The 14,737-nt window shown below is 41.8% G+C and overlaps 1 protein-coding gene across 12 annotated transcripts in view; it reads right to left on the bottom strand.

The window, feature by feature from the left end:
• Window positions 1-14,737, bottom strand: part of LOC118786578 (ryanodine receptor 3-like) — a 127,563-nt gene that overhangs the window by 90,154 nt on the left and 22,672 nt on the right. For 7 of the 12 annotated variants that reach the window (XM_036541717.1, XM_036541722.1, XM_036541718.1 and 4 more), the window contains exons 2-7: window positions 13,755-13,874; window positions 5,989-6,093; window positions 4,441-4,461; window positions 1,801-1,815; window positions 1,208-1,282; window positions 92-170 (exon numbers count right to left, since the gene is read on the bottom strand). In XM_036541717.1, coding sequence (XP_036397610.1) covers window positions 92-170; window positions 1,208-1,282; window positions 1,801-1,815; window positions 4,441-4,461; window positions 5,989-6,093; window positions 13,755-13,874 — 415 coding nt within the window. The remainder of the gene's footprint in view (window positions 1-91; window positions 171-1,207; window positions 1,283-1,800; window positions 1,816-4,440; window positions 4,462-5,988; window positions 6,094-13,754; window positions 13,875-14,737) is intronic. The other 5 variants (XM_036541724.1, XM_036541725.1, XM_036541727.1 and 2 more) reach the window with 2 other exon arrangements.

The raw sequence follows: 14,737 nt of genomic DNA, 5'->3' as shown, positions 1-14,737 counted from the left end.
AACTGAAGTATGCTTTAATGATTGACATCAATTCTATGCTGCACATCAAAAGAAAATAGGAAGGCCTACATGGGTTGGTGCTGTGTATTACCTGTTGAATCCTCTTGCAGGCCCACATCAAATGACAGCTTATCTGTCACGGACCTTGATGTCTTCAAACAGGTTAAGTACTGCAATAAACAGATGCTGATTACTACATATATACAAAATACAGTATCCAGCTTAGGGCATTTCACCCCAAGTCATGTTATTGCACCTTTAGATAAAAGGTCAATCCAATCAAGTTCAGCTGCAGCGTGTAGTCTAATGAAGGCTGACAATTTTCTGGATTGATTCCTCTTAGGTTTGTCTCATTGCATGTGCTGAAATGTTTCTCTCCGGTAGCATTCATATTTCTTTTTGTATTGAAATAAAATACTGGCGATACAGGCAGTACCCGCTTTACAACATTACATTACATTACTGGTATTTAGCAGACACTCATCCAGACCGACTTACATAGGTTACAGGTTTTTTTTTTCATCTACATCCATGGCATTCATAAAAACGCCATCATTAATCGCTTCATAAAAAAAACATCCAGATTTAGAGTGAAAGAAAGGCTGGAGTGAGAGCAATAAAGCAGGGGAGCAAAGTGTTTGAAAAGACAACAAAGACTTTTCCCCATCGGGGGTCGTTGTTTTTGTTTGTTTGTATTCCGTGAACCCGTGTGGAGCTGAATAGATTTGTTTATTTTGTCATTTGTGTGTGCGTGTATGTGTGTGCGTGTGTGTGTGTGTGCTCTCTCACCCTGTAATTAATCGCCAGAGTCAATAAACATGTGATTTGTGTATTGCTGTTCTCCGTGCCTTGTCATTCCCAAACCGCCAGTCAGCACATCTGGATAATATGACTTAATCCAATATGTATCAAGCCTGAAGATTTTGATTTCTGGCCTGTGCTCAGAAGCTTGACGTCTGAGCAAACCATTATGCCAATTGGAGAAGAACATTCTACTAACATAAAGACATAAATGACTGCCTGTAAAAAACACATTACTTAGGCCAGAATGATGCCGCATCTCAGAAGCACATGAGACATTGCCATTGTTTGAAAGGCATCAGTTTTGCCCTTCACAATGAGAAAGCTAATAAGTAAACACCATGGGTGATGGAAAGCCTATAATTTCTCTCCTTATCATGTTTTATGGCTGCTGCTGCGTTCTCACCATTCCACTGAAGGAATGCCTCAGGAGGATGGCATGGCCATACAGGAGAGTCCGGTGTCCGCCCCCTTGTGCCGCCTGCGAACACAGCACACCGTTATCAGAGTCTGCACTTTCACACCCAGACCACCATCCTCCCCTCTCAAAAGTCTGAGGGAAACCCCCCCCCCCGCGCGCACATCACGTCACACCGAGCATGGGAACAGTAGTGACTCTGAGGTCCCGAGGAGGACAGGCTGTCATCTACTCACTTTCAAGTCATTTGTTTTTATTCAGTTCAAACCACTGATCGCATGCACCACCACCTTTGGTTAGGAGAGATCCCCCGTTCGTCGCCCGAACGGGAAAAATTTCATCACAGTACCGTCGATGAGGAAATGAGAGCCCTTGGTTATTATTACTTTGTTGGCGAGAGCAAAAAAAAAAAAAAAAGGTTACAGATCTCACGACATTGTCAAAAGGTGCAAAAAGGAAGAGTGATAAAATGTCACTTCAACAAAAATCAAGTGATTTGTAAAAGTGGGTAGTATGCATCACATTTAGGCCCACACCTTGTGTTACAGTGCACATTAGTTTAGAGAGTCATCTATACTCACCTTTCTCATGAGCCTCTAGGAAGCATTAAGGTAAGAGAGAAGGATACTTGTGAGTATTTTGTAACGGTTAGCTTTATGGTGAACATTACAGATTCACTTTGTAAGTAGATGTAGGGTAGATTTAGGAAAATGGATAACTCCAGACCATTCGCTGTGTACACTGTAGTCCAGTGTGAGTTTTCAGCCGCTGAAACCATTTCCTCTTGAATGTCAATCAATCCAGCAGCTGTAATGGCCAGAGTACCCACCATCTTTGCAGGTGAAATTACCATATTGAGATCAAACTTGACGTCAGCTTGAAATAGGGTGCAATGGGCTTGAACAGATGGTCATGTTAATTCACAGACGTTCTGACACACTGAATGTTCTCCTATAATTCTTATATCCCTAAGTCATAAAATATATGACTAGCTTCACTGTCATTTCTGCGTATGCTGTGCACTTCTTTAGTCCAGTTGCCATGAATTACATTTACAGGCAACCACTTTGTGTATGAAGTGATTTTTGCTTCCAGAGAGAACACCCTCAAGCTCTGTTCATTAGCATGGTAACTGTCACACGCGTGGGAGTTAGACACAGGGCTTTGTGCTAAACATAACGCTGGCCCTAGCCTCGCCCCGGTTCCAACGCTGCGTCCAACTGTAGCTTCATATTCCCAGCGTGGCCCACCACGAGGACTAAAAAGGCAAGGGGCGTTTGATCAAAGAAAAGCGAAAACCGTATCTTGTCTCCAGCTGTTGCCTGGAGATGACACGCTGACATCAAATCAAGAGCTGTGACCTTTTACTGCTCAGCGGCTTCCCCCTGCTTTTCGGGCCCCGACCGCGAGCGGTTCCACGGGGGGCTCCTCTGCGGGAGGACCGGCAGGCTGGCAGGCCGGCCAAAAGAGAGAAACCGTCGCGCGCCACGTCCTGCTCGAGGTCATCAGCGTTAGCTGATTTAAATCTCAGTGATCCCTCGTTATTGCCGACCTTTGCCCGAGGCCTTCTTCGAAATCGTGGAATCGCACATTCATCATGGGCGTTTGTCAAAGCTGTTCGGGGGACATCTTTGTGCCAAATTCATTTTCAGAGCTCTGGCTGTAACGTGGCCAAGCAATTGCTGAACCTCAAAATAACATTTGACCTCAAATAATCCTTGAAAATGGGCTTTGTAACTGCAGTGGGCAGCAGGATTTACAAGCACTCCTTGTTACATTTTGAACTACAAAGTGGTGCAAGCCTGAAGTCCAGAGCACAAAAAAGAAAAAACAGGGAGACATAGTAACGGGGCTAGTAACGAGGCGCAAGAGAATGGACAGGCATGGCAATAATACTCCAGCTCCCTCCTCTAGGGGGAGCCACACACGATGCCTATGTTGGCTTCGGCAGTGCGTTCTGCCACCCAAACATTCTGCCAACACTGAAAAGACAAGCTTCAAACGCAGCCAGCTCTGCTCAACAACAGAAAGCCTTGATTCCAGAACCATGTGAGATTCCAGAACATTTCCTCCTCCTTGGTACATTTGAAATTTCAAAAGGTTAGAAATCAAAGAACATGAAGAGAAAAGAAAGAAATCATCACATAACATTCAACAGACAGGAAAAAAAACCCACTGAGTTTACACCATGTCCAAAACAGCCTTTGAGTTATGCAGCTGCCGAGCGTATTGAGTTTCCTACAGCAGTTCTCCGGATCTGCGGGCGATCCCCACAGTATCGTTAAAGAGACAAAACAAAGAAGAACAGGGATATCTCCAGAAAGAAGTCATTAGATCACAAACAATAACAACTAACAGACACCCCACTGTGTCACACAGGTATTCTGCAAGCTTTCGGGTTCAGTGTAGTCTGATTAGTCGGAGCTGTTTGTTATTCATTGGTCAAATCCCACCACTCCCTTTCTGTCACAGTTGAAGTTACAGCGCAAGATGCTGCAGCAGGTCTTGGTAGCAGGGTGAGAACAGCAGGAGACATGGCCTGAAGCAGATTGGGTTTAGGCAGCTTCACTTGAAAGTGTTGTGCCGGACAACAAAAGCAAGTTAATCCTAATTGAGGCCCTCTGTGCCTCTGCTTCGTATGGACTCCGTGTAAGTGACCATTCCTATTCAGCCAGATGTGGTATAACCAATGGATCTGAATGTTTTAATTATGCTCTGCTGGCATTCCAGAGCACAATTCAGGGTGCCAGCTTTGACAAGTACATTTATCTAAGAATTCCATTCATGGCTGGAGACATAAGCAGGCTACAGAAAGGTTGGTTGACTCACTCACATTAGCAATGGATGCTTCAAATATTTCATTAATTTAAGCACCCTTTTCTCTTCTCTCCAAATGTCAGACTGTGGACTTCTGGATTTGCAATTATGCTAAGCTTGATAAAAGTCAAAAACACCTATTTTTAGATACCTGTGACATGTCCACAGGATTTCTAAATGAACAAGACGCTGGGAAAGAAACTGAAGCTTAAATGCTACGTTATTTAAACTTATAAGCATAATAAGATAATACGTTTGCTTTCAAGACAGTTACACTGCTGTCTTGTTTACACAGTGTCGGCACCCAACACTTTCAAGTGAAAGTTGGCACAATGATCTGTTGTGTTAAGAAAGCTTGCACGCATTTTAAAATATTAGGAGTGTTGCATAAACAGAGAACATACCCATTGGTTGAGGTCGTGAGGCTGGCAATGTTGAAAAAAGGTATGAAATATGATATTATGGTATTTTATGGTATGATATTTATGGTATAAAAATGAAATAGCAAGACAAAAATGAAACAATTACTGCTCTGCTGCATCATGGGTGCAGAACAAAATAGTCAGTTGTTTTTGTTAGAACAGCAACATGGAGGACCAAATGAATCAATGGTGAGATTGAGGACAATATTAAATTCTAAAAAAAATGTGAAATCTCAACAATGTCCTGACAATGATTCACTTCACATTATTATACAGCTGTGACTCCTCACACTCTTCCTACCTGACTCATCAAACTGCTTTTTTTTGTTGGGGGTAAGCAAAAAAAACCAAACTCTGTAATTTGTTGTTTTGTGTTTTTGCAGAACAGCTTTGTCCTGGCATGACCAAAACCTGCTGAGAAATGAATAAATGAAAATGTATTCCATTTCAGGTATCAAAGAGTGCTTTCTTTGACTATCAGATTCCAAATCATCCAATGTATTTAAATTACATTCAGGTACAGACGAAGTGTGAGGGTTGACCGTTGAAATAAAGTGTAATTATAGATGGTAATGTGATATGTAGATGTCATAAAGCAGTAGCATAATAACTGTCTATACCATTATGTATGCATTTCACATATGTCCGAAACACCCATCAATTAGCAAATGAGTGTAAGTAGTTCACATTTAGTTTATGGCAGATATAGCATATTTACAGAAACAGCAGAAAGTCAAATCGTTTTTCATTTGAAAGTAACATCATACTATTATTCCCTCAACATTTAACCTGTGGTTGCTTAACATTATTCTCAGGTCATCTATAGCTTTCTAATACTTTACCGAGATTTTGCATCTCATGAACTTACATACAGTAGTTTAAGGAAGCTTAGGGAAAATTATTGTCCCCTGCCATGTATATCCTGGGTCAAGCTTTGTTGCTCTGCCCTGGTGGTTGTGTTCCAGCATGTACCTATATACCCCAAGCAGTAAGCAAGCAGTCCTACTCTAGAACTGACACACTGCCTTTACAATGTTCTCCATACAGCCAGAAAACAAGCAACACAGCGCAGGACAGCAACACTCACAGAAAGGCAGAGAGAATCAGAGGCAATGTCCTTGTGTTTTCCTATGACCTTTAAGCAATTTATCATTCTGACCCTAGTCATTACCAAATAATGCATTTATATTTTTGTTTCTGCATTTTCTGGCATACAGCCAGTAAAGAAACATTTTCTTAGGATTGCCTTGGAAGGGAAGTTGAGGCTGCCATAGCATTATCACAGCAGAACTTTGACACACTAATCAAATAAACATTATTTTTATTATTTTATTATTTTATGTATACTAAATATCATGTGACCAAATGCAGAAACACACATTCAAAGCAAGAACTACACATTAACATTTAACATTACAGATAGAGTGAGACCAATCTTGTAAAATCTGCTGTCTGATGAAATGTACCGTATTTTAACGGCAGTACCTTATGTATTTATATGGGGAGGCGAGACTGTGGCACTGTACTTACTCCTTCACTGTTCTGTCCCGTTTTGGCCAGCATCTCCTGCAGGGCACGCACAGACAGGGACTGCTCCAGCACAAAGTTACAGATGCACAGGTCTGGAGGAACATACTACAGGAGACAGGGAGAGGGAGAGGGAGAGGAAGAAGCTCAGGTGTTTATGGACGTACAAGACAAAGCTGCCTCCTGCCCCTTGTTTTCCTTACCCATGACTCAATTGACCAATAATCTGTTTAGTGTTCATGTGTATCATGTGCTTTTTAATAGACCAAACTAAGTCAAACTGCAGAGAAGGAGGGAGAAAGAGAGACAGAGAGAGAGAGAGAGAGAGAGAGGGGAAGGGAGATCACACATCAGGGAACTGAAAGTGCAGTTCACTGCAGTGTTCATCCCTTGCAGTAAAATCCCGCAGAGCTGCAGGTTTGTATCCATCAGGTCTCCAAATTGTCACAATTCGTGGAGGGGGGAGGCATCAACAAAATAATCACAGTCATTACTAATTAGGCACTGCAGTGGCCAGCTTCCTGCAGAGGATAAAAATCCATTACGTTTGCCAGGAAACCTTGGAGAAGGCTCACAAGCTGCTGTACTCACTGTAGGTATACTGTACATCTTTCATAACCACTCAGCAGGCAACATTCAGTATACAATGGCTTAATTCTTAGATCAACAAGACAGTAAAATGTTTTGACTTAGCAGAAAAAAGACATTCACTGCTACCTTTGTGTCAGTATGCTCACTAAACCTGAGGACTCCCAGCAGTGCTGTAGAAAAGGGCTCTGTATGCGCACACAAACTACATTTAAGAAACATGTAGTTTAGTTGTCATCATGTTTTATATCCTTTATACCTTGTGTTACATTTTATATGTTATGTGGCTGTGATTTTGTCAGATGTCACACATATCCTTAAACATTTCCAAATAATCTTGTAAAAATGTTTGCTCCATTTTTATAAACATAACATTGGTAAAATACTGAGCAAAAACAGTAAATGGTCACATTATACATTACATGATGTGATAAATTTATCATGTGTCATGCACAATGTATTACGGATGCTTAATGCAGCCATTATGCCAAGCTTATGTAGGCTTTATGCATGCCCTATGTATTTGTAGAAAGTGATGCAATAAATTTATACTCTCAAAAAGTTCCAATGCAAGCAAAAATATTCAAAAGTTTCCACAGTTCTTTCCGCCACATCAGAACCATATTCGTTAGGCTGTTTACAAGGATACATGAATCCTCATCATCCCACTTACCTCCCGGGTGGTGAATACATGTGTTGGCAAGAGGAACCAAACACAGGAATATACCAGTTAGCAAAGCAGTCTGTTCAGGAAAGCCTTGTGACAACTCAAGGTCAAGGAGAAAACAGTTGCTGTCATGCTCAGATCGCTCGCCGCTTTCGGCTTTTTTTTTTTTTGTTCTCACTTTTGTTTAAATCAAAGGGTTGTTTGGATCAAATATTCATACAGCCACATGAAATATGTTTTTAGTGTATGACAGAAAAGAGCAAAATATCCATACTCAGCAGTCTCTGATGAGGGCAACTTTTCAGCAGCTAACAGGAGAGGAGACAGAGCTGGGGGTGTCGCAGCTTGCCACTGCCTCCTCAGCACCATATTCATTCCCGAAGTGGATATTTCACCAAGATTAAAGTGCCTACAACAGGCCAATATTGTATATAGATGATCCTGTGGCTAACATCCTTAACGCGTCATAAACAGTGATGAAACGCTGCCCTTCCTGACCACTGTACCCTTACACCTGTTCTTATCCATTTCATATAAACGTATTGATTGATTCAAATTCTACCTGAGTCATGTAAAATGTGGCATGTCAGCATAAATTAATCAGATAACCCAGGAATTACTTACTGGAACTAGCAAGATGGATGTTTTAATTAGGAGTCCTATCTTTAACTACCATGTGCTGACTGCGTAATTTCATTCCGAGCCTCTGCACTGCCTGCCTGGTAATCTCTGATCCCATAATGCAAGAGGGACATGCAATCCCAACCACATCCCTAAGTGGGCAGCATTCTAACAATTTAAATCAAATGGGCACCTCCACTGAGATATACTGCAAACCACTCATGTGAATCACAGAGTAGGTCAATTTAAATCTAAGAAGTTGATGACTCCTAAACAAGGAATGACAAATGAATGATGTTTATATTTTCTCAATTATCTTTGGCTAAGGCCTTCAGACATAGAACAAAATGTGTAAGAATATACAGTATTTTATACAAATAAATAAATAAAACAAATATATAAACAAATAAAATGAAGATACCCTAATAATATGACTTTTAATTACCTGAAAGTCACATGAATAATGCAATGATGCAACCAATACCCTTAACTAATTCAAATATGTAATAACAATTTGACTCACCTTATTTATTTTCTGTGTTTCAGTGATAACTGGTACTGTCTTGACTACAAAGTAATGTGGTATGTCTATGTGCTTTGGTAATTAGCGCGAGATAAGCGTCCAACTGTATTAAAATTCTAAACACCTTTGTCTCTTATTATGTGCCACTGCACTTAGCTGAATATCATATTACATGTTGTGAGCGGGCCCATAGTGACTCTTACAAGTGGATTTTTTGAGCATTTTAACAGCATTAGTGTAGGAATGCTTCAGTCCCAGTGTTTTTAACACTGCACTACATGCCACTGAATCTTATGTCAGCAATTTTCATGAATAAAGCTGACTGTAATGAGCATTGCTATCATAATCTAGCTGCACCACTGCAAAGGCAACGGGGATGCAGAACACCTGGATAAAAGGGGCCAGATGGAAGACTGTAAAAGAAAAAATGTTCAGGGGTCTAAAAGGTGGGCCGCCAGCCAAAGAGGACAGTGCTGCAGGCTGACAGTTTGAGGCAAAGTAGGAAACAGTGACTGGTAATAAGACAAATGACGCAAACCAAAGTGAACTGTCCCCCTTTTTAAAGTACAAAGAAGTAAACTGTACCTAAGTGGATCAATTTACTAGTGTGCTAGTTCCAAAAACTTGAGCTGCCCTCATTTCCCCTGGTGCTTTATGCTCATAAACCACCAAGACAGAAATGGCAAATGGCACTTTTTTCTAACAAATTTTTTTCCAACAGATGTGTCTCAATCAAGCTGAGTGTGCTAAATCCATTTTAATCCATTTTACAAGAGACTGGTTTACTTATGATTTTCACCTGGAGTGGCTTTTGTGATGAAATACACAAATTAGCTTTGTATTCACACCTTGGGTCGGCATGCATTCCTAACATACAGACGATGCACAAATTTGTGTGGTCTGCCTGGGAAAACGCCACTGTGCACCCTTTTGCAATTTACTGATCCAGCCATTAAACAGTGGTGAAACATGATATCAAGAGCATGTCCGCTCTCGACAGACAGTGGGATATTTCCAGCACAATGACTGTGATGTAATGCATGGTGGCATGTGTCATGAACCCGGCACTGGAAATAAGGCACCTCAGGACACAGGTTCAAAGCCAGGCTACAGGAGTGACATGCGTGGCCATGTCAAAACTCATGTCAAATCTACAGCTTCCACAATGCAAAATGCCTGGCTGCTCTTTCATTATGCATTTCAAAGAAGATGCTTCCTTAAGAGGAGGATATTTGGATGAAAGGGTACCTTCTTACTGAATGTAAGCACTACTGTCCAGAGTAATTAGACCTTTAAAATATGAAAGAAGTACATAGGTCCTGAAACAAAGCCAGCTTTAGGGGGTTTCCCCCCAGCTAATGTCTTCGTTCTGTTTTTCTCTGGCCTTTTTGTTTCTTTAATTATCGGTCTGAGATGAGAGGGAGGCCGTTAATCCTGTGCGGCTGTCAGAGGTGGAAACCCTGCAGTGGGCTTGGTCCTAATTAGGTTCATTAATTCTTTTCCTTGGCCCTTATCACTATGCACTCCAACTTTTTTAATTGCTGGCATATTTCCTCTGCTCTCCAAAACCTCCGAGATCAAATTACGGTACCTCCCTCTCCCCAGCCTGGGTCGACGTCTGCCGCCCCCTCCTAGTTTGCCATCCATGCATGGCCTAGTGAAAGAAGGGCACTACCCCCTGCGTTTTGCCCCCAGCTCCCCTCCCAGCTTCTCCAAAGGATTTCCCTTTAAATACACAGGCAGAGGTCCCATACTCAATGCTGCCATTCCTTCATAAAAGGTCCCAGAAGTGTGACCTCTTTGAATGTTGGCTGTAACTCTTTTTTGGAAATATTTATCCCTCACCAGGCTCTCCCAGTGCGTGTGAAGAAACAAATTAAGGACCTCAACCAACGCCACCTCCAACACAGCACTTCCAACCCAAGCCCCCCCCCCCCCCCCCCCCCCCCCCCCGAGGCACTGGTGACCTGTGACCTGCGACCCCTCAGGAATGGTGCGAAACACTAGCAGGGTGGACCTGGGTGAAGAGGGTGGGGACTGTCAGCGGGAGGGGGAGGACATAACGAGATGGGAGCTGGATGTGGGTGCAGGCAGCGCGGGGGGCGGGGACATGTCCTCATTCAGCAGGGGCACGGATGGGAGGAGCCCAGCTTACCGCTGCTTTGCTTGCATGCTCCTGTCTGTTTTATCACCAGAGAAGAAGTGATGAGTGTGCAGGCCAAACTCTGTAAACACGCTGGGCATCACCCACCCCTAAACCACCATTTAAATCATTATATCATACTATATCATACTATATCATAGGATCTGAGTGCAAGGTTGTCAAGGGTTCTGAAATGTCAACAACCTTGATATTTGAACTGGCTTCCTAACATGGGAAACATTACATAGGCAGGATTACTAAAGAGACAGAATTTGTCTGCACAGGGTGATAAAGCTGACTTGTATATCTGTTCTCTTTTCTGTCTAAGGCAGCAGAAGAGAAGACTCTTATATCTACCCTTATGTTGAGATAAAAAAAGCCCCATTTGTTTGGAGAGGTAATTTCCTGACTGCCACAAGGTCCCACATCGAACAGAACCATGCTGAAAGGCTCAGGTCCCAGGTGTTCCCCTCCAGCAGGTTGTTAATATACAGGGTTGGTAGGGTTACTTTTAATATGTATTATTCCACTACAGATTACAGAATACTTGCCCTAAAATGTAATTTGATACTTATTCTGTTAGATTACTCAAGGTATATAATGTAATCTAAGTACACAGTATGTGTTTTTAATTTTTAAAAGTATGTAAGTAAAAGTGTGAATGTGGCATATACTGGTTTGGTGGTTCTCACGAACTATGTCCAAGTGATGTCAAAATCGGAATAGCTTCACTTGAGTGATTTTTTAGTGCAATACATAAAATATGCATAGTGTAAAATTGTTGGAGTACTCACAGTTTTGAGCATTTGAAATTTCACTTGTTTTGTCACTGTATCTACTTGTTAGCTAGTTAGCTTTAATACTATATCTACTAGCCTACTAGCTAGCTGAATAGCTAATGCAGTGCAGCCAAACTATGTAAGATAGCTAGCTAGCGATCAATATTATCTTAAATAATGAAAAAGAGAACTTACTTCAAGATGCTTCTTCAGGTTAGAGGTTGACTCTTTTGAAGCGGATAGCAGTTTGGTTGCTGGAAAACACAGCTTGCATTGTACTCTTATGTTGCAACCTTTGTCAAATTTGAAAGAAAAATGGTCCTGGTATTTCCATGACATAAACACGTTACGTTGGTTGCTTTCTGTCTCACTCTCCTTGTGAGTCAGGCAGGCTGTGCTCTTTTTTCATCTTTTTTTTTTTTTGTGAGGGGCATATGGAGATGCCTATCATTGGATAGATTTTCCAACTGAATAAATATTAAATAAAAAAATACATGAAATTAAATGAAAAAAATGTAAATCCTTCAGCAATATAAATATTTTTAAAATGTAACTGTAATTCGATTACCATCAATTTAAATGGTAACTAACGGAATACAGCTACTCACATTTTGTATTTTAAATACGTAATGCCGTTACATGTATTCCGTTACTCCCCAACCCTGTTAATACATCACCCCGCTGCCGGTTTCCTTTCAGGACCCAGTGATTTCCGACCCACCCCGATAAGCAGATTCAGAGGCCCTGGGAGCGAGTGCCTGAAAGTGAACAAGCGTATACAGCTCCCCAGATTGCACTGCAGGTCCACACCTTAAGGTGCGTGACTCTGCCTCATTCTGCACAACACACAGCCCATTCCCTAAGTGCACGCTCTCCACCAGGAGAGCCCTCGGTACGACTGTCTCGTGACTCAAACGGACACACAAGTAATGGCATCAGGGTACCTCCACCTATTTCTTTCTCCAATCACAGATCCAATCACTTGGCCAAAGCTCCCTATGGAACCTTGCATTTTCATACAAATATAAACGGCAATGAAGACGAAGTGGCACACAAAAGGGCTATAAATCATCTCTGTCCACTTTAATTACCGTCTGATAGGGAGCAGCCTTTGATTCGTCCCCATGCCTTCTGGCCGAGAGCATGGGCGGAGAGGAAGCCTCTGTCACGCGCAGACATAAATCACTCCTCTATCCCTCATTTTTGTTTGGGTCTGGTGTGTCTGTGCTCACTTTGCATCTGAGCCGCGCAAAAATTAATTCAAGACAATGGTAATGGATTATGATTAAAAGAACAATCAATGCAGAAAATCCAATTACGTCCCGCTGTCAACAGTCGCTGCAAGGGGAACACAATAATGTGAGGTTAACGAAGGGCTGTTAATTGGTGTACGCCAGGATGAAGAATATCTGTTTCGCTCAGATTTGTAAACTGTCGGTTAGATATCTGCAGCACTGCAACATTGTGTGCGTTTCCACAGATTCGGTGTTTATTCTCAAGGGACTCTGAATAAATAGCATGTATATCTAAACTTCACAAGGGACAATACTGCACAATCTAATTGACTGACTGCTTATGCAAACTGAGAACAGCTAGTATTCAAATTGGATAAATTTACATATAGTTACATTTATGTTAGATGATATAAAATATATCTGCAGAGAATCCATCCACCAGTATGAATTTTTACAATAGAACAGCTTGGAACATGAAAGCGCCGTCAATTAAATAGTGTTAAATTGAACAATATGTCAATCCATAAACATGAAGTGTTATCAAACGAATGTTGGAACTGCAAACGCAAGGAGGCAATCGTTTCCAAGGGCAGGTGAAAATGTGGTATCTTTGGACAGTTTGGGATTTTTCCTCGATTCTGTGATGTGATTCATTATCTCTCCCACTCCTTTCTGCCTGCTCGTGGTTACTCTCAGATGGATTTAAGCAACAGGGTTGAGTTCTGAGAGCTTGCGGTTGCCATGGTGCTTCACTTGGGATTCTCTCTCTCGCCACTCACTCTGCACAGCAAAGAGGAGACACTGTAAAGACTTAAATTTAGCCTCAAAACACATCCCCTTCTTGCTTCTTAAGCCTGCACTTAATTAAAAGGATTATGTTTTGGATTAAGAAGTCTTAACTGATGCGCTAACTGACATTCCTGGGGTGACAAACAACTGCACACAGTTGTGGTTGGGGCTGGTTCAGGTTTATAAGTCAGAGGCTGTTTCTTTTCTGCACAATGGTTTCGCGGAACTCATCAAGAAATGCGCTGATGTCTCCTTGTATGTAGAAATTAAGGAAAAAAAGGAACAACAAAAGAATACCACACTGGTCAGTGTATGCTTTGAATTAGGGGGCAAACTGGTGTAACTAACCTGTAAATTTGACACTATCTTCTATGTCAGCACTTGTTTGGGCAGTGACCAATCAAACCTGGTTTGCTTTGCCTACCTTCGCCTCTGATGTGGGCTCCAGGTAGCACAGTCGATTGCCGAGTCCCTCCGCCGTCAGGCAGAACTTGCGATTCTCCTTCTGGATGCTGGCAACACACTGCAGCACCACTTCATCATCCTGCCAGGTGACAACGAGAGGTTACTGAGAGGGGACAGGGTTACAGCACACTACAGTGTTTCCTCACGTAAGGCCACAGAGCAGCACCTCTTAAAACAGGCATGCAAGTGTACTGTTCACAGTCTCAGAGCCTACAACTCTCCTGGTCATTCCACTCACACAGTGAGCAGTCTTGGACTTAAACTCCTCAGCTCTAGGTTAATGGGAAGGCTTCGGTCATTCACTCAGCAAACAAATACCCATTACTCCATCTTCTGCTCTTACACCACAATGTACTCTCTTTTAATCTCCTCAGTCGGCCCTTTCCAGACCTTCACCATTCCAGCATCATGGAAAGCACACTCAGGAAATGCCGTGGGGATGCATGTTGGGTAACAGAGGTCCTAACCTACAGTAACCTACAGTCATGGAGCCCTACATAACACATGCAAGGTCCAGGCTTATACAACCTTACCCTTATTGTTGTGTGAAACATATTAAATTGATATGATGCAGCTGTTGTGTCTGATATAATATGCTAAATGTCTTTGATTCAATTTGTTTGATATGTGTAAAGTGTTTACGTATGCATGAATTGTATATGTTGTACAAATATCTGCACAAAGGTACTTCGCCTGTTGTTATATTCTAACATGAATACAGCCTGCAGTACCTTGAGCTACAATGGCAAAAAAAATCCTAGACAGCAAATGTCTCACGCTCATATTTCACTTAATTAAATAATTATGCACTCTGTCTACTCTGTAGGTATCATTTTCTGTGAGGAGATTTTTTTCGCATGACCGTGTTATTTTGATTTTAACAAAATCACTTCAGTTTCATTACAAATACATTAAAGAAAAACAATTAAAACAGACAAATAC

This window comes from Megalops cyprinoides, chromosome 12 (assembly GCF_013368585.1).
Source record: "Megalops cyprinoides isolate fMegCyp1 chromosome 12, fMegCyp1.pri, whole genome shotgun sequence".
Taxonomy (NCBI): Eukaryota; Metazoa; Chordata; class Actinopteri; order Elopiformes; family Megalopidae; genus Megalops; species Megalops cyprinoides.
This window is presented reverse-complemented; position numbering and strand designations above follow the sequence as displayed.